Source organism: Felis catus, chromosome B2 (genome assembly GCF_018350175.1).
Source record: "Felis catus isolate Fca126 chromosome B2, F.catus_Fca126_mat1.0, whole genome shotgun sequence".
Lineage (NCBI taxonomy): Eukaryota > Metazoa > Chordata > Mammalia > Carnivora > Felidae > Felis > Felis catus.
In genome coordinates, this window is record NC_058372.1 from 80,227,752 (window position 1) to 80,248,145 (window position 20,394).

General features: G+C 39.5%; 1 protein-coding gene across 1 annotated transcript in view; it reads right to left on the bottom strand.

The window, feature by feature from the left end:
• Positions 1–20,394, bottom strand: part of MDN1 (midasin AAA ATPase 1) — a 175,121-nt gene that overhangs the window by 133,745 nt on the left and 20,982 nt on the right. Inside the window, exons 8-15 of the mRNA XM_045057836.1 lie at positions 19,363–19,466; positions 15,830–15,944; positions 11,267–11,460; positions 9,624–9,705; positions 4,811–4,906; positions 3,129–3,241; positions 1,766–1,914; positions 828–888 (exon numbers count right to left, since the gene is read on the bottom strand). Of these exons, the coding sequence (XP_044913771.1) occupies positions 828–888; positions 1,766–1,914; positions 3,129–3,241; positions 4,811–4,906; positions 9,624–9,705; positions 11,267–11,460; positions 15,830–15,944; positions 19,363–19,466 (914 nt within the window). The remainder of the gene's footprint in view (positions 1–827; positions 889–1,765; positions 1,915–3,128; positions 3,242–4,810; positions 4,907–9,623; positions 9,706–11,266; positions 11,461–15,829; positions 15,945–19,362; positions 19,467–20,394) is intronic.

Consider the following 20,394-nt stretch of genomic DNA (forward strand, 5'->3'; position numbering starts at 1 on the left):
ATATTTAAAAGTGTTAATTAAGTACATAACTAGTGATATGTATAGAAGAGAATATAAGTAAAAGGAGGAAGCAGGAATCCAAAGTAGCACTCCCGCCACAGCAGGGAGGGCTATAAGACAAAGAAAGAGTAAAAATAAAAACTGCTGTAATGTGACCCTCAAAAAAAGAGATAAATGAAAAGCTTTCTGGCAGATGCCCTAAAGAGCAAAAAGGGCAATAAATTCTACTTTATGCCTTTAAGGGTTTTTTTTAGGCAATTGTTTAGAGTTAATGGGACAGATCCCAATATCACTCAACTTAAGGTATGCCAAAAACATCCATCAGTTTTACAGCCTTCGGCACGAACTAAAACTGATCACGAATCTAACATATTCAAAAACACCAACAGGGAAGAAGGGCCTTTTAATGACCACAGTGGAATCCCATGAGCAACATTTAACCAAGTAGAGAGCTACTTAATGTTTCCAAGATAATTGAACTGCAGGAGAGAATCTAGCTCCAAGGCAGTGCGACTCTAGAACGTACACTTTAGATAAATGTCAGTACACACAAATATTAATTACATGCTTGGTTTTTTTGTCCCTCTCCATTCCAGCATGATCTTTGAGAGCAAGAATCTCAAGCATTCTTTAAAATTAAGAGAAACATCTATATATCCAACAGGTCCTCAGTAAAGTCCAATAAATAACCTACTGTGGGAGGGGGTAGGAGTGCAAGTCTTTGAACCTTTTTCTAAGGCTAATTTTGAGCTTTATAAGAAAACACTATTTGCTCCCTCAAGCAGTGAACTCAAAATAACCAGAAAATAATTTTAAAACAAACTTACCCTCCAAGCAAGTCTGCAGTGTCACTTTGTTGATTCATATTGACAACCCTCAAATGGTGGCCTTTTAAAAAGAAAGGGCAAAAGGGTCACTCTGAAAATTTCAAGACTGATTATATCCAGTGTGATCCTTAAAGATGTGTGGACATGGGCACATTTCCTCTGCTCCTCTTATTTTAATTTCAGGAATTTTAACCATTCAAAATTTTCACCTAACCCAGAGAGATATACAAGAAGATTCACTGTGTATTATTGCTCTACAATCAGATAACTGAAAACAACAAAAAAATCCTTCAATAAGTAAATGTCTATAAATTAGAATTAAATAAACACCCAATACTTAATATTATTTAACCATTAGGAGTAAAGCAGTTCTGTTTTTAAAGATATCCAATTTGCTTATTAACTAAGTGCAATATATAAGAATGTGATCCCATTTGTTTCAACACAAACCCAAACTTAAACATTTATACATTTGCAGACCATAGGTGAGAACTGGAAACAGTTGGGGCACCTGAGTGACTTAGTCAGTTGAGTGTCCAACTCTTGGTTTTGGCTCAGGTCATGATCTCATGGTTGTGGAATCAAGCCCCACATTGGGCTAGGCACTGACAGCATGGAGCCTGTTTGGGATTCTCTCTCTAGCTCTCTCTCTGCCCAACCCCAGCTCTTGCTTTCTATTTCCAGGTAAATAAATAAGCTTAAAAACAGATAAACAAATAAACTGAAAAAGATAATGCTAGGCTGTAACAGTAGTTATTTCCAGGGGGAAAAATTACATTACTTCCAAGGAAAAAAATTCCAGTGGTTACTTCCAGGCAGTGGTGAGGTGGCACTTTTTAAACTCTGGTATTTTTTGGACATTTTATTTAAGAAAAAAAAAAGGCAGACAGTGTGAAATGTTTATTGTGTGGGGGCAGAATGTTTCTCCTCTAAGTTACCTGTAATGTGAGCCAAGTACTGGACAGTAGAGGTTTTGCCAGTCCCAGTCTCTCCCACCAGTAATACCGGTTCCCCTTTGCTAACACACACTGCAAGCTGTTCGATAAGAATGGAGGATGGCCTTGTGGGAGCAAAAGTGAACTTCTCCCTGGGAAGGGGAAAACAAGTAAGCAGTTAGAGAAACAGACTACAAGCTTCTTTCAGTGAGGAACCAGATTTTCCGGACTCCACAAAAATGAGAAGAGAAGTGACAATAGCTGTCTTGATGCTATAAACAGATATCCTTACAACCTAGGAATCGCAGAATTTATTCATTCATTCTACAAACATTGAGTATTTATACACCTAGTACTTTACTAGACTCTGGAGAATCAAAACACCCATAAGGTAAGACATTATCTGCACTAGCTATGTCATCTTCGGCAAATTACTTAGCCTCTCTTAGCCCTCATCTCCTCACCTATAAAATTTAGGTAAGAGTGACTATTTGTAGTGGGTTGAATAGCCTTCCCCCAAAATTCATGTCCACCCAGAAGGTGTGAATGTGACCTTATTTGGAAAAGAGGGTCTTTGCAGCTATAACAAAGTTAAAATCCTATCATACTGGCTTTAAGGGTGAGCCTTAAATCCATTGACTAGTATCCTTACAAAAACAGAGAATTAGAAACACAAACACACACAAGAAAGAAGATGATCTGACAATGGAGACAGAGATGGGAAGGATGCAGCTACAGGGGCAAGGAACACCAAAGACTGCTGGTAGCCATTAGAAGCCAGGAAGAGGCAAAAGCCTTCAGGGGAAGTATGGTTCTGCCAACATCTTGATTTCAGACTTCAAGCCTCCAGAACTGTGAGAGAATAAATGTCTGTTGTTTTAGGCCACCAAGTTATGGTAATTTGTTATGGCAGCTGTAAGACACTAATAATTAATTCATAAAATTATTTCCACCACTACACGAGAGAACATATGCAAAGCACTCAGCACAATGTTAGGAGTATAGTAAGTATTTAATGAATGGTAACTAGATCTCAGAATCATTCCAGCATTCAAGGAATTTACAGACTAACGTTAGGATCTAGCCTAACTTCCAAGGGAAGCTTACTCTGCTAAATACACTACAATGAATAAAATCAAAGATACATCTTTGCTAGTCCCAAATCCCTAACAACCCTCCTCACCTCCTTCACCTATTAACATCTAATTTCACAGAATATACTTTGGGAAAGTACTGCTTCTTACCATCCAGCACAGGGGAGAGATCACCATTCACACACGTTTTGCTTGGAGACAAGGGGCTAGATTAACCCTCCTATCATGTTCCTAACGTCCCACAGTCTCAGACTAGTTGAGAGCCTATTTACCTCTGTATGTGGACAGCCTCACTTTGTTTCCGAAGAAGCCGCACTCGACCCACTTGCACATCTAACTCATTGATCACAATTTCCGGTTTATAAAGTTGACAGAAAAATTCAGCCTGTGGGAGGGGAAAGAGTAAACTTCTGTATGATCTTTTAAAAAAATTCTGTACATGCTTCAAACATTTCCTCATGCATGTGGGTTACTGTGCCCCTCTAATTAGCCCTTTACTAACAAGCATTTTCTACTTCCAAGACAGGTGAGTTAACTTTAATTATGTCTTTTTAAAAATTTTCTAAATTTCTGCGGTTTTATTTGACAACATTGATCATGAATGTTTCCCTGCAATGGTAGTTTTTATTCATTCAAATAAGCCCATATCTGCCTCTCTCTAAAGTGAACACATTAACATATTCCAATAGTGAATGAACAGAAAGTTCTACTCCTATAATTTATGAAAAAAATCAGAGTGATTTTTCTTCAGTTATGCTTTCCTCTGCTTTAGATTCTAACATAATGCAGGAAACAATGACTTGAATAAACCATAGTACATCTGACCACAGCCAAAACACAGAAAAGCTGTCAGAGAGGCTCCAGGGTCTCTACCCAAGAGCCATTCTTTCTTATCCTTGTTGCTAACTCTAAGAACCCAGATTTTGTTTAGATTTGGGTCAGGAATGGAAGGGGCAGCAAAGTATTCAGGGAAAGTAAATCTCTCTTCAACCAAAAGGGATAATGATCAATCTAAGCCAACTGAGGAACTTCACTTCTTTTATTATGTAAGCCCTTTTCAGTAGGTGTTCTGTCACCTGCAGCCAAAACCATCCCAACAGGTTCAGAATGCTAAGGAGCAGTTCCTGACATAAAGCTTTTTTGAGTCATCATTCATTTGAGAATGCCAGCCACCTACCACAAGACAGGCCTCAGACAGTTCTCTAGCTACCATCACCACTGCTAAAAAGCTCTCTCCTCCAAAAATACAATTTTTGAAATAAAGCAAGAATGGCAAAATATTAAAAATGTCATCAATGAACCTAAGTACTATTCTTTGTACTATTCTTTTCAACTTTTCTGATGTTAATAATGAAAAGGTGGAAAAAATCTAATTGTGCATAAAACTATAGACAAAGGTGTTAGTAAAACAATTCCAGTCCTGAGTCCACAATCTACAGAAAACGCTCATTAAAACAGTAGAGAAAATAAAGCATGCATGTGATATAAGGCACAATGCAGCTCACTTTAAAAATGTAGAACACATGACGGGCACCTGGGTGGCTCAGTCGGTTCAGCGTCCGACTTCGGCTCGGGTCATGATCTCACCATTCATGAGTTCGAGCCCCGCATTGGGCTCTGTGCAGACACCTCAGAGCCTGGAGCCTGCTTCAGATTCTGTCTCCCTCTCTCTGCCCCTCCCCTACTTGTGCTCTGTCTTTCTCTGCCTCTCAAAAATAAAGAAACGTAATAAAAAAAATATTAAAAAAAAAAAGAAGAATGTAGAACACATGGAGAATTACTTATTTAGAAGATAGTGAGAGCTTTATGTCCATGAAAGGGAGCAATGAAACTACCAACTTTCAGAGGAGGTAGTTATTGCAAAGGAGCTGTTCTAGGTAAGGACCAGAGACTAGCAAATAAACTAAATAACCCAGCTTCCTTTCAACAGAGAAGCAAAAATAGTACTACGTACCTTTTTCTTGGAAATGTTCAATTTGCTTCCAATGACTTCTGCCATTTTCAGTTTGCTTGTATGCTTAGAAAGCATTGCTGTGAAACAGTCCAGAGCCTATTAAAATAACCAAGGTCAATGCCGACTGACTTTTTAAAATAGTGTATTAATAACAGAGTGCCACTATCCTGGCCACAAAAAGAACATAAAACCCAGCAGGAACATTTCTGTAAGAGTAAGGAGAGTAGAAATAAAGTACCAGCTCTAGCATCAAGGACCTTATCATAAGAGAGACAAGACACAAACAAATGTGAAGCCTTTACTATCAAAATACTGGTTAACTGGGAAAAAATTTTAAAAGTCTCATTTTACAAATCTGACTTTACAGTGGAAGTAACACCAAAAGATTAATTTCTAGCTGTAAAGGTAAATTCTTGGTGCACAATAAAAAAATCACATTGTCATTACCCTAATCCAGTACTCAATCTCAGCAACTTCTGATAGGCCAACCAGATATGTGTCTCCTGATGTAATGAAATATAAAGTACATATCACCACCAAAAAGAGTCTACCCAAAATAAGTCTGAATTTGAGGGGCGCCTGGGTGGCTTAATCGGTTGAACGTCCGACTTTGGTTCAGGTCATGATCTCACAGTTCATGGGTTCAAGCCCCACATCGGGCTCTGTGCTGACAGCTCAGAGCCTGAAGCCTGTTTCAGATTCTGTGTCTCCTTCTCTCTCTGCCCCTCCCCCACTCGCACTGTCTCCCTCTGTCTCAAAAATAAACATTAACAAAAATTTTTTTTAAAAAGGTCTGAATTTGAATATATTGCACATTTGTTAAATTTCCATTTACAGGAAAGATAAGAGATAAAATGACAACGGAAAGGATACCACAAGTGTGGCAAACAAAGAATACATTTGGTTCTGCCACCACCAACCAAATGTTAAAATACCAATAAAATTTGGGGCGCTTGGGTGGTTCAGTTGGTTGAGCATCCGACTTCGGCTCAGGTCATGATCTCGAGGTTTGTGGGTTTGACCCATGCATCAGGCTCTGCTGACAGCTCACAGCCTGCAGCCTGCTTCAGATTCTATGTCTCCCCCTTCTCTGCCCCTCCCATGCTCATGCTCTGTCTCTCTCTGCCTCTCAATAATAAATAAATGTTAAAAAAAATTTTTTTAAAGAGAGGGAACTTATCCAGTCCTTGTCCCTAGTATCTGGCACAGAGCTTCAAAAACCCTTGGAATTACCAAGAGTAAGAAGTGTCTTTTGTTATTTACTAGGGCCCCTTTGGATCATATTTGAGTTTATTATGCTAATAAACAAGGTGACTCCTGAGGGACCCTTAGGCAGTTTGAGGGAGGGGCTGGTCTGGCCAGAAAGACCCAGCACTTACTGGAGGGGTGGAGCTGAAAGTTCTACCCTCCGGAGTGGGAGGAGGGGCTAGAGATTGAGCTCCATCATATGGACAATGACAGAAGACCCCAATAAAAGCCATGGGTGGCTCAGTTGGTTAAGCTTCCAAGTCTTGATTTCCGCTCAGGTCCTGATCTCATATTTCATGAGACAGAGCCCCGCATAGGGCTCTGAGCTGACAGCAGGGAGCCTGCTTGGGATTCTCTCTGTCCCTCCCCCACTCAGGGTCTATCTCTCTGAATATAAATAATATTAAAACAACAACAACAACAACAACAACAACAACAACACTGGACATCCAAAGTTCAGAGAACCTCCTTGTTGGTGGACATACTAATGAACCAGGAAGGTAGCACACCCTGACTCCAAAGGAACAGAAGCTCCTGTATAATCAGGATCCTTGAAACTTCGCCCTTTTTGTCTCCTCCATCTGACTGTCTTTAAGTTATACCTTTTATAATAAAACTATTATGCACACTGTAAGTATAGTGCTTTCAATGAGTTCTGTGGGTTACTGATCATGACACGGTCGTGGGAACCCCTGAATTTATAGTTGGTAGGTCACAAGTGAGAGTAGCCACCAAGACTTGCAGCCTGAGTCTAAAATGGGGGCAGTCTTCTAGAGGACTGCACCCTTGACCTGTAGGGTCTACACTAACTCGAGATAGTATCAGAACTGGATTGAATTACAGAACACCAGCTGGTGTCAGAGCAATGAAGAAGCTACAGGATAAAGCCAAAAGGTGGAACGTTCTGCAAAACGGGACTGATCTCTTCAACAAGATAATATCTCTAGGGGCGCCTGGGTGGCTCAGTCAATTAAGTATCCAACTTCAGTTCAGGTCATGATCTCACAGTTGTGGCTTCAAGCCCCATGCTGGGGTCTGTGCTGACAGCTCAGAGCCTGGAGCCTGCTTTGGATTCTGTGTCTCCCTCTCTCTCTGCCCCTCCCCACTCATGGTCTCTCTCAAAAACAAATAAACATTAAAAATAAAATTTAAAAAAAAAACAAGAGAGTATCTGTAAAGAGGGGAACCCTGATAGTAAAAGCATTCTTAAGCCTATATGCACAGAAAAAAATCTGGGAGCGCCTAGCTGGCTCAGTCAGTAATGCATGTGACTCTTGATATCCGGGTTGTGAGTTTGAGCCCCACATTAGATATAGAAATTACTTAAAAATAAAATCTTAAAAAAAAGGAAAAATATCTGGAAGGAGATACACCAAGGTGTTAAAAGTGCTGGAGTACCTCTGAATGAAAGAGTATTTTTATCACTTTGCTTTCCTACATTTTCCCATTTTCAACAATACATATATACTGTTTCTATATTAATAAAATACTTGTATACAAATGTTCAGGGCAGCATTATTCAGGTAGCGAAAAGGTAAAGATAACCCACATATCCATTAACAAATAAATGGATAACAAAATGTGATATATTGATACAGTAAAATGTTATTCAGCCAAAAAAAAAGAATGAAGTATTAACTCATGCTACAACATGGATTAACCGAGAAAATAAGCGGAGTCAAAGAAGCCAGATACAAAGAGTCATGTATTGTATGATTCCATTTATATGAAATGTCCAAATTTAGCTAATCTATAGACACAAGGTAGATCAGTGGTTGCCAGGGGATATAGAGAGGGGAAAATGAGGATAATGGCTAATGGGTACATGGTTTTCCTTTGGGGTGATGCAATTAGAGAGAGTTCTATAATTAGATAGTGGTGATGGTTCCATAATTCTGTGAATACAGTAAAAAACGCTGAGTTGCAAACTTTAATAAAAGACTGGATTTTATGGTATGTGAATTATATCTCAATAAAGTGGTTCTATGCAAACACACAGAATGACATTCTAAAACAGAGACTAAAGATAACAGGAATCCTATTAATGCCACAGTTTTATTTTAAAAATATAAAACAGGGGTGCCTGGGTGGCTCAGTTGGTTAAGTGTCCAACTTCGGCTCAGGTCATGATCTTGTAGTTCGTGGGTTCAAGCCCTGCATCGGGCTCTGTGCTGACAGCTCAGAGCCTGGGGCCTGCTTCGGATTCTGTGTCTCCCTCTCTCTCTGCCCCTCCCCCGCTCATGCTCTGTCTCTGTTTCTCAATAATAAATAAATGTTAAAAAAAATTTTTTTAATAAAAAACAAAGTTTTTCTTAGAAAAATGAAAAATTTAGGGGAATGAGAAGGCAAGTTCATGGGAGAGAAGATCGAAATTCAAGCAAGGACTGACACACAGCATTTCAGGTTCGGCTCCCCATAAATGTGAACTCCATATGTGGTTTTTTTCTACTCCAAGCTAACTGCCAAACACAACAAGACACTGTAAACTCTCCTCAATCCTAGCTAGAACACTTTACAATCAAAAGTGGTTAGAGGAGCCAAGATGGTGAACAGCATGGAAGTTTTTTGTGTGTCTCGTGTCCATGAAATACAGCCAGACCAACACTAAACCATCCTGCACACCTAGAAAACGGACTGGAGGATTAACACAACAATCTGCACAACCTGAACCACAGAATTCAGCAGGTATGCGGCACGGAGAAGTGAACCTGGGGAGCGAGAAGGTGCAGGAAGGGAGGTGCTTTTGCGAGCGGAGTGAGGACGGAGACTGAGGAGGGGAGAATATGGGAAAAGCACCCCTCCCCAAAAGCAGCTGGAGAGAAAGTGGAAAATTGGAAACAGCTGCAGGGACTAAACTCTAATCAAAAGTGGTCAGTGCTTTAAGAGCCCACAGATCTTCAGGCAGTATCACTTTTATTCCTAAACAGGCAGGAACAAATCTCTAAATCTAAAATATGGCAGAGTTGTAATTCAATAGGGTTTCACTCCCACATAACACATTTTTTCCCCAAGCCCAGCATACAAGGCTATACTTTGCAACCCCCACATAAACTTTTCTGAACAAAGTTAAAAGGTCCTACAGAGACTAGTGGAGGGATCAGACAAATAAAACTCTATCAGACAGACTATGAAATTATATCTAGGAATAAATATTGAGCATTTTTTTCAGTAGGCACCACACCCAATGTGAGGCTCAAAACCACTACCCCAAGATCAAGATGCTATACTGGGCCAGCCAGGGACCCTTAAATACTAAACATTTTAGAAACGCTACATTTTACAACACTCTTATCACCTGGGAGATTTTGTTTTTATTTATCTTTAATTTCAGTGTCTGTTTTACTCTATCCAAACTATACTTATTTGTTATTAGTAGTAACCTGTTTCAAAACCAAACATTTATTATGCACAGTTTTAAGACATTAGTTTGGTTTTAACTAGCTAGGAATAATAAACACAAAAGAAAAATCCTGATAGCAGCCAAGAGACAGAAAATAAAAATGAAAATCAATAGCCTTATAGAGTACAGAGAAAACAAACAGGAAGATTCTGAAGATTCTCTTACCTCTTGAAAAATATTTAAGGATGCTGATGAAGACAGACTGTCAAAGCTATGAACGATCCTATTACACCAATTCAGTAGATCCCTTTAAAAAAAAAAAAAAAAAAAAGCCAGGAAATAAAAGACCATAGGTCATAGACAACAAAGACATCAGCGTTAAATTCAATCCACTTAAGTCTGGAGACACCAGACAATGAAGTCTCACTGTAACTCTGACATTGTGAAAATAAACAGAGCAGTGGAAAGAATAAGTGAGGGGGTCCCACTCCCTATCCCTACCAGGAAGTGATCTAGCATTCATTTTACCCCAATCCATGCCAAACAAGATTGAGGGGTGGCCAATAAATTCTCAGAGCAAACTGAGGGGAACTGTCCATTCCTAATGTTCACTTCTCAAAGGGCAAGTCAACCATCAAGAAAAGAAAGCAAAGGCCCAGAACCCATACATATAAGCAAAATCCGAGTCTTATTTATGACCCCAAATGTAACAACAAAAAAAGCTAGTGAAAGAATTATGTCAGTAACTAGTCCCAACCTTCTAAAGTTATTTTTTGGGGGTGCCTGGGTGGTTCAGTCAGTTAAGCATGTGACTCACAGTTTGTGAGATCAAGCCGTGCATCAGGCTCCACGCTGATTGCACAGGGCCTGCTTGGAATTCTTCTCCCTTTCTCTGCACCCCCCAAATAAATACAGATTTTTCTTTAAATAAAGTTATTATTTTTTCTTTTAAAATTTTTTTTAAGTAGGCGCCATGCCCAATATGGGACTTGAACTCATGACTCTGAGTTTAAGAGTCCCATGCTCTACCAACTGAGCCAGCCAGGTGCCCCCAAAGTTACTTTTTAAAGCTAAAATAACATTACCTATAATAAGCCTTCTCAATGATTAACTATAAGATCTGAAAACAGGATTGCACACCATGAAGCAGTTCACAGGTCTAATTTCAAAACCTGACCCCTTAAAAAAAAAAAAAAAAAAAAAAAAAACCTGACCCCTCATAACCATTTAGTGCTAGCTGCTAAGAACTTTAAAGGGAAGGAATTTTTACAATATCAACTCAAGAGGTGCCTGGGAGGCTCAGTTGGTTGAGGACCCAACTTTGGCTCAGGTCATGATCTCATGGCTTGTGAGTTAGAGCCCCGCATCAGGATCTGGGCAGACAGCTCGGTGCCTGGAGCCTGCTTCAGATTCTATGTCCCCCCTCTCTGCTTGCCCCTCCCCCATTTGCGCTCTTGAGCACACTCTCTCAAAAATAAATAATCATTAAAAATCAATCAATCAATCAATCAATCAATCAATAAAACATCAACTCAGGAGGCACCTGGCTGGCTCAGTCAGTGGAGTTTGGGACTCCTGACCTTGGGGTCAGGGGTTCAAGCCACACATTGGGCATGGAGCCTACTTAAAAGATGAATAAATAGAATATCAACTTGAGTTGTCTGGGTGGCTCAGTCAGTGGGGTGTCTGACTCTTGATTTTGGCACAGGTCATGATCCCAGGGTTGTGGGATCGAGCCCCATGTTGGGCTCCACACTGAGCATGGAGCCTGCTTAGGAGTCTCTCTCTCTCCCTCTGCCCCTCTCCCCTACTCTCACTCTAAAATTTAAAAATATATATACGTATACACTCAAGGTTTAATCCAGTACCTTAGAGACAACTCTCTTCCCTCAAGGCTTAGTCCTTTGTTTTCTCTTCTGGCTTCTGAAACTTCCTCAGGTGCCTGTTCACATGTAACAGAACTATCATTCTGAGAGTGATGTTTCTCTCCAGTAATTTGGATGTAAATGTCAAGCAAGTGATCAGTTACTGGCAAGAGGCTGGGATATCTGTTCTGAAGAACCTGACAGAGGGAGGAAAAAAAGCAAAGAAAATTTAGCAGCAGACACAGTGATTTTTAAAAGCACATGTGAACTCCTGCTATTAGTCAACCAAAAAATGAATCTCCCTCTAAAATTTGTACCAAGTACAGTTGTCCCCCCCTTATCCACAGGGGATACGTCCCAAGATCCCCAGTGGATACGTGAAACTGCAGTTAGTATGAAACCCTATAAATACTATGTTTTTTCCAAAACAGACATTCCTATGATAAAGTTTAATTTATAAATTAAGCATAGTAAGAAGTTAACAATAATTAATAATAAAATAGAATTATAACAATATGCTGTAATAAACATTATATGAATGTGGTCTCTCAATATATCTTGTACCCAGGTGCGGCTCAGTTGGTTAAGTGTCCGACTTCAGCTCAGGTCATGATCTCACAGTTTGTGAGTTCCAGCCCCGCGTCAGGCTCTGAGCTGTCAGAACAGAGCCTGCTTCCGATTCTGTGTCTCCTTCTCTCTGCCCCTTCCCCACTCACGCTCTCTCTCTCAAAAATAAAAACATTAAAAATTTTTAAAAAAAAGAAATTTATTCAATATATTTTGTACTACGATAACGTAAAATGATAAAATGCCTACATGAGATAAAGTGAGATGAATGACACAGGCATTGTGACATACTGTCAGGCTATTTCTGGCCTTCTGACAACATCAGAAGGAGGACCATCTAGACTGAGGTTGACCATGGGTAGAAAGAACAAAAAGTGACAGGGATAAGGGGGAACTACTGTGTAAGAACTTATGCCAATACCCACACCCCTGTCGCCCTCAAAGACCACAACTTTTTTTCCTAGCCAAACACAGTTATCTGGCAACCTCACCATTTACACAACCTAGGGTGTAGAAGCCAGATGGTAAAAGGGTGTCCAAGCAACATATACATCCAAGTCCTAGGAACTGACTCACTGAAAAATCCTGCAAGTACTACTTACTCTAATTTTTAACTTTATTTTGAGAGATAGAAATATCGTGAGTTGGGGAAGGGCAGAGAGAGAGGAAAGAGAGAGAATCCCATGCAGGCTCCATGCTGCCAGTGCAGAGCCAAATGCGGGGCTCAACTCACTAAGTGTTGAGATCATGACCTGAGCCGCAACCAAGAGTCAGACAGAGGCTCAACTGACTGAGCCACCAAGGCGCCCCAATACTTACTCTGATTTTAAACGAAATTCTAGTAAGGTTTGTGATGTCATTTCTCAGCAAATGCAATCAGAAGCAGTTAATAGGAAAAGAGAAAGGAAGTGTGTAAAACCAAACCACAGTAAAACGATTAATGTTAAGTACTGATAAAAAGCAATTGATCTTTAAAAAGCAAACAACAGGGGCACCTGGGTGGCTCAGTCGGCTGGGCATCCGACTGTCCAACTCTTGGTTTCAGCTCAGGTTATGATCTCGCAGTTCGTGGATTCAAGGCCCTCCTCCAGCTCTATGCTGACAGCACAGTGCCTGCTTGGGATGCTCTCTCTCCCTTTCTCTCTGCCCCTCCCCTGCTTGCACGTGTGTGCTCTCTCTGTCTCTCTCAAAATACATAAATAAACTTAAAAAAAAAACTTTAAAACAAATAAAATTAAAAGTAAAAAAAGCAAACAACAGAAATTAAAAGGCAAAAGATATAGTCCTATTCACTTCAATAACTATTGAAAATTTTCTGCAGAATGATAATTAGTGCTCATGATATTGGTTCCAAGGTTTTATGATATGGACTTATTCAGCAAGTCTATTTTAAAAGGAAGGGAAATATGTATATATTAGAAATACTGTCATCCAGGGGCACCAGGCTGGCTAAGTTAGTAGAACATGTGGCACTTGATCTTGGGGTCATCAGTTCCCACATCAGGTGTATAGTTAATACAAAAAAAATTTTTTTAAGAAAAGAAATATTGTCATCCAATACATTTAAGTTACCTTGAAGGTATATTGTCGTTCCAATTTGTATATGAAAGATGCACTTACTCTGTATTATGTAATATACACATATTTACAAAGATAAAGAACTAAAACCTTTTAACAAATGTCATCTGAAGTGGCAGATCTCATAGATTTTACTTCTTCATGTTGTTTTACTGAAGGATTTTACAACAAATATTGCTGAAAACATTGAATATGGATTAAAAATGAAAACAGAAAAGTAACAAAATCAATAAATTCAATTAAATGGATACACGCACAGGTTTTTTAAATACAGAATATAAATTTTTGTGTAGGGATGGAACATTTATAAAATTGGTCATATATATTCATGACCTTGGTCACCACAAAATAGAGACTATTTTCATCACCCCTTAAACAAAAAGTTCCCTCATGTCGCTTCTGCAGTCAGTCCCTTCCCCCACACCCCTGCCTGTGGGAATCAGGAATCAGAATCCAATCCCTATGGTTCTGCTTTCAAGTCTGTCACATACATGAAATCATATAGGATGGAGCGTATAGTTTGGTTTCTCTTACTCAGCTATTGTTTTTGAGATTCATCTAAACACCACTTCGTGTATCACTAGTTTAGTCCTTTTTACTGCTGAGTAGTAATTCCATTATATAAGTGTGTAAATAGTTAATTTTTAAAATATAATTTGTTATTTCAGCAAGACGTCAAAGATAGCCTTCTAAGCATAAAATAAGTGGGGGTGACAGCAACAGAAATGCAATTCTTTGTACTTCCCATGAGGTCAGCATAGGAGATTACTGTATTTTCTAACTAATATACACAAGTGTTTTCGCCACCAGTCACTTATTCAGGTGAATAAGAATTTATTAGTAAGTCCAGAAGTTTAAAAATAACAAGTGAGCCTCTCAAGGTCAACTATTTAAATATGATATACTTCATATCAGTGATGAGGTGAATGCTCCTATGGTACGTCCTGTGAATAGAATGACTCACAGCTGCTCATGACAGGAATGGAAAGATGAGCTTTGGCTTTTACTTTAAGAACACAAGTGAAAAAAAAATAAAGTAGCTGTAAATGCTGTTCTGATCCTTTCAATCCCCCAAAAAATCACACCTAAATGCGAACTTCAGTCCTTTTTAAAGAACAGATGGCAATTTAGGAATGAAAACTAAACATTCCAAGGTCTACAACTGCAAAAGAAAAGAGCTGCATGATAACAGAGTAATACACCAAACAATTACAAATGGCCAGGCATAGCGGATGCTGGGGACACTGGAGGGGCTACTGCTGCGGGCAGCAAAATGGGGAAAGACATACACAGAAATAAGACACCTGGGAACCAGAGTAAGATAAGAAATTCACAAGTCCAAAACAGGCTGCAGAGTTATAAAAAAAAAAAAAAAAAAAAACCACACTGGCAAGAGAAGGCTTCTGAGAGATTGCACGATCAAGCCTTCTCCAGTAATATGGTGAAGTAGATACCGCCCTGAAAAACCCCCTCTGCTAATAAACAACTAAAATATTTGATAACGTTGTCTTGTCACTTATTTAAATAAAAACTTAGACCAAGAGTAAAGCATCCTTCCCATCCTTCCCATGCCTGAATGATCACTGACAATGCATTTCTCTAAGATGAAGCATTGCAGATTAGGAAGCTTTCCAAATGAGGGAGTAGATACAAAGGGAAAATAAGAGGTTAGCAGGGTGAAGAGAGGTACACCTCATAATGATTAAGGATAACCAGCAAAAACTGAAGTGAATCAATGTGGAAAATAAAAAAAATAATAATTTATCTCAATTTTCATTAATACCCGGAACACAGTGTACACTAAGTTGCTGGGTGTTAAAGACATTAGTTACAAAACAACTTAGTAAACAAAAAAAGTTCTTTGGAAACAATGGAGAAAACTTAAATACAGTCTGAGAATTATATGGTAATGAGGATGGGGCACCTGGGTGGCTCAGTCAGTTGAGTGTCTGACTCTTGATCTCAGCTCAGGTCATGATTTCACAGTTCGTGGGTTTGAGCCCTACTTTAGGCTCTACACTAACAGTGAGGAGCCTGCTTGAGATTCTCTCCCTCTCTCTCTGTCCATCGCCTGCTCATGCTTGCACACATGCGCTCTCTCTCAAAATAAATAAATAAACCTTAAAAAAAATGGTACTGAGGAATTACTGTTCATTTTATAGAGAATAATAAAGTTATTGTGATTACGCATGAAAATGCATTTAAGTTTTTAGAGATGCATATGTATGAAACATTTGCTTTCCAATATATTTGCAAATAAATTCCAGATGAAGTTAGTACAGTAAAATGTTAGTACATTAACTATTAATGAGTATTTTGGTGATTCATTACACCATTTCCTCTATTTACATGTATATCTGGAACTTTTAACAATAAAAACTAAAGAAAAGCATCTGTACTTTCTCACTAATAACGACATACCTCATTCAGTTCTTTCTTATCCATGTTATCCATGTGAATTTTGGTCCAATATTTGTCTAGCAGAGCAGCATGACTATTTAGAGGTCGATACCAATTTCCTCCACAGCTCAAGAGTCTGTATTTCAAAATAAAAAAAATTACACAAAATTCCCAATTTTAATCTTTAATTATGCCTCTAGTTGCCCTTGCTAAACAATATCTTATATATGAATAACACTCACAACCCCTTCTGGTGCCCGATATGCTGGGCTCATAGGGCAGAAGACAAATGAAAGGTTGCCAATTGACCCAAGTCTGACTCTTTTCCTAAGGGGGTACAATAGAGCTTTAACCAAGTTATTTTCTTTATCTATGTTATTTTTTTCTTCTAAATATGATATATTGTCAAGTCAGCTAACATACAGTACATACGGTGTACTCTTGGTTTCGGGAGTAGATTCCCATGATTCATCACTTATATACAACACCCAGTGCTCATCCCAACAAGTGCCCTCCTCAATGCCCATCACCCTTTTCTCCCTTCCCTCTTGCCACCTCCCCATCCACCCTGTTTGTTCTCTGTATTTAAGAGTCTCTTATGGTTTGCCTCCCTCCCTCTCTGTTTGAAACTATTTTTTCCCCTTCCCTTCCCCCATAGTCTTCTGTTGAGTTTCTCAAATTCCACATGAGTGAAAACATGTATCTGTGTTTCTCTGACTGACTTATTTCATTTAGCATAATACTCTCCAGTTCCAGCCACGTTGTTGCAAATGGCAAGAATTCACTCTTGTCATTGCCAAGTAGTATTCCATTGTATATACAAACCGCAACTTCTTTATTCATTCATCAGTTGATGGACATTTGGGCTCTTTCCAGAATTTGGCTATTGTTGATGGCACTGCTATAAACATTGGGGTACATGTGCCCCTGTGAATCAGCACTCCTCTATCCTTTGGATAAATCCAAAGTGCTATTGCTGGGTTGTAGGGTAATTCTATTTTTAATTTTTTGAGGAAACTCCACACTGTTTTCCAAAGCAGCTGCACCAGTTTGCATTCCCAAAACCAGTGTAAGAGGGTTCCCGTTTCTCCACATCACCACCAGCATCTGTTGTTTCCTGAGTTGTTAATTTTAGACACTGACTGCTGTGAGGTGATAGCTCAATGTTAATCAAGTCATTTTCTAATCACTGCAAATGATTCTATCAGGTGTTTTGATATTTTTTTTAATTAAAAAAATTTTTTTAATGTTTTTTTATTCTGAGAGAGATAGAGTACAAGTGAGGAGGGGCAGAGAGAGAGGAAGCCACAGAATCCAGAGCAGGCTCCAGGCTCCGAGCTGTCAGCACAGTGCATGACGCTGGGCTCCAACTCACAAACCGTAAGATCATGCATGACCTAAGCGGAAGTCAGTCACTTAACTGACTGAGCCACCCAGGTGCCCCATCAGGTATTTTAATACACATTTCTCTTCTTTAAGACATAACTTCAGGAAAGAGAAAACATAATCCAAGGCCTCTAGCATTAAAAGTAAGTTCACTGCTGAGGCACCTGGGTGGCTCAGTTGGTTAAGCATCTGACTTTGGCTCAGGTCATGATCTCACAGTTCAGGGGTTGGAGCCCTGCACTGGGCTCTGTGCTGACAGCTCAGAGCCTGGCACCTGCTTCAGCTTCTGTGTCTCCCTCTCTCTCTGTCCCTCCCGCACTTGCGCTCTGTCTCTCAAAAATGAATAAACATTAAAAAAAATAAAGTTCACTGCTTATTACCAAAAGCTACTATACCAAAATTATTCAAAATTTCAAGAAGGAATATTCATTAAACACATACTCTGGCCAAGCCACAAGCCTACACCCAGGCCATTTCACATAATCCTCACAACTTCCTAAGGAGATGGTACCCTACTTTTCTTCTAACGCATGAAGGAGGATGGGGCACCTAGGTAGCTCAGTCGGTTGAGTGTCCAACTTCGGCTCAGGTCATGATCTCACAGTTCATGAGTTCAAGCCTTGCATCAGGCTCTGTGCTGATGGCTCAGAGCTTGGAGCCTGTTTTGGATTCTCTCTCTCTCTCTCTCTCTCTCTCTCTCTCCCTCTCCCTCTCCCTCTCCCTCTCTCTCTCTCTCTCGCTCTCTGTCCTTCCCTGACTCTGTCTCTCTCTCAAAAATAAATAAACATTAAAAAAAATTTTTTTTAAGAAGAGGCGGCAAGGTCCTTTGATCACTCAACTATGACTATAAATGGAAGAGCCAAGAACTGAATTCAAGTCTGTCTGACACCTTTCTATGATGTCCCAGGACTTTCTGAGATATGAACATAGCAGGAAAGAACTTCACTGTTTCTATGAATGAAAGCAGGGTTTAAGAAAAAAAAAGCAAGGCCTAGCAAAGTGCTCCTTGAAAACCGTTAGGTTAACTCCACCCTCCGTCTGTAAATGTTCACTGAGGCAAACACTAATTTAACCACCACTAAAATACAATGTGACATTAGTGTCATTCTTGGGCAGTTTAAGACCATGGGAAAGCTGTAAAGACACAGACTAGCAGTAGGAAATAAACCACTACATCCATGTTGTTATAAAAGATAGACAAGAACACATACTAAGTTCGTTTAGGTTTTATTCCTTTGTTGATGCTTACGTTCAATTTTTTCACTGGTTAAAATTTACAGGTCATCATCATCACCATCATCGTGGCTAGCCATTAGTTAGTTGGGCACTTATTATGTAAGAAATCTTTAACATAAATTATTTCATTTAATCTTTACCACCTACACCAAGTCATAAAGTAGGTATTATTAGCCCCATCATTATCAGACAAGCAAGATACACACAAATACAAAATGTAGTGTCAGGACTCAAACCTAGGGCTGTCTGACAACAGTTCCACTGGTGATTATTTCTGAAAACATAAAACAAGGTGTAGTTTTAAAAAACTGGATATTTTTAAGTGGGGGGAAAAAAACCCTCTCATTTTCTGATTTAATTATCTCTATTTAAAATAGGAATGAAGGGGTGCCTAGCTGGCTCAGTCATTACAATATGCAATTCTTGATCTGCAGGTTGTGAGTTCAAGCCCCACGTTGGGCACAGAGCCCACCTAAATTTTAAAAAGCTACAGGGGCACCTGGGTGGCTTAGTTGATTAAGCATCCAACTCTTGATTTCAGCTCAGGTCAGGATCACAGCTTGTGGGATCAAGCCCCATGTCATGCTCTGTGCTGAGTTTGCAGCCTGCTTAAGATTTTCTCTGCCTCTCTCTCTCTCTCTGACCCTCTCCCCCACTAGTGCACTCTCTTTCTCTAAAAATTAAAAACAAACAAACAAAAACTTCAGTAATCAAAGACAAATGGTGTAAAGATAAATGAACAACGGAACAAAACAGAGAGTGCTGATATAGAATCAGGTATTTTTAAAAATAAGTAAGGAATGAAAATTGGATCTGCCATCACTTGCTTAAAGTGGGCCCAGGAAACTCTATTCCAGGGATTTTGGACTCTAGTGTGGGAATGTATGAGGAAAAGCCTCCACAGTGGAAACAGAAAGGTTAATAGGACATACCTCCTAGTTGCAAAGAACTGAAATCCAGGAGCCACTTTCAGACAGTCACCTCGGCCGGGAATCAAGAGCTCTCCATTCTCCAAGAGAGGGATCAGCACAGAAACCTAAATCACAAAACCCCACTGATAAAGCTATTAAAGCAACAACAACAACAATAAACCCTTCTCTCCAAATGATGAGCACATCTGTAAAGGAAACCTTAATTCTCATAGCATGAACTGGGTCCAAAAGGTAGGTAGGAATGTCTGAGCCACCTATACTCTGACAGAATGATTTATTCATTCAACATTCACTAAGTGCCTACTATGGACTAGAAACAAGCCAGACACTAAAAATCCAGGCATGACTGAGGCTGTACAGCCGAGCATCTGATGGAATAGCCATGCAAACCACCATACAGCATGACCCCAGGGCTGAAGATAGAGGGTGGCTATGAATCAGAATGGAATGGTGTAGAAGCAGGGCAATGAAGCCATCCCAGAGGTAATGATATTCACTCAGTCTTAAATCTGAGCAAGAATTAGCCAGGTTTGGAGGGAGAGAAATGGCACAAACTAAACTCCATGTAAAAATATTCAAATGGATAAAAGTCTTTGTTCCTAAGAGTATGTCATAAAAGGATTCTCTTGTTAGGGCAGAATGTGCATATGAAGTAGTGGAAAACTACAAAACTTAGAGATAAATGACTAGGGGTCTCCTGTGCTGACTAGGATACATCAAACTTCTGGCTTGCTAACTGTGGCAGAAAAGGTTGTTCTGAGAACGAGCAGACAAGCTCCATTTTGGACATCTTGAACTTCCACCAGCTAAGGGACATTCAAGTAGATATTTCCGACAAAAAGGTGGACTAGACATATGGATCTAGGGAACATGAGTTTATACAGGAAGTTTAAAAAGAAAAACCAAAGTAAGAAGTCCAAAGAGTCCAGTCTATACAAAATGGGACTCAATGTAGAATTTTATGATGTTTATCAAATATTGGCAAAGGGAGACCAAGATAGAAACTGTCAGTTTGGTCTTGAATCAGGACCT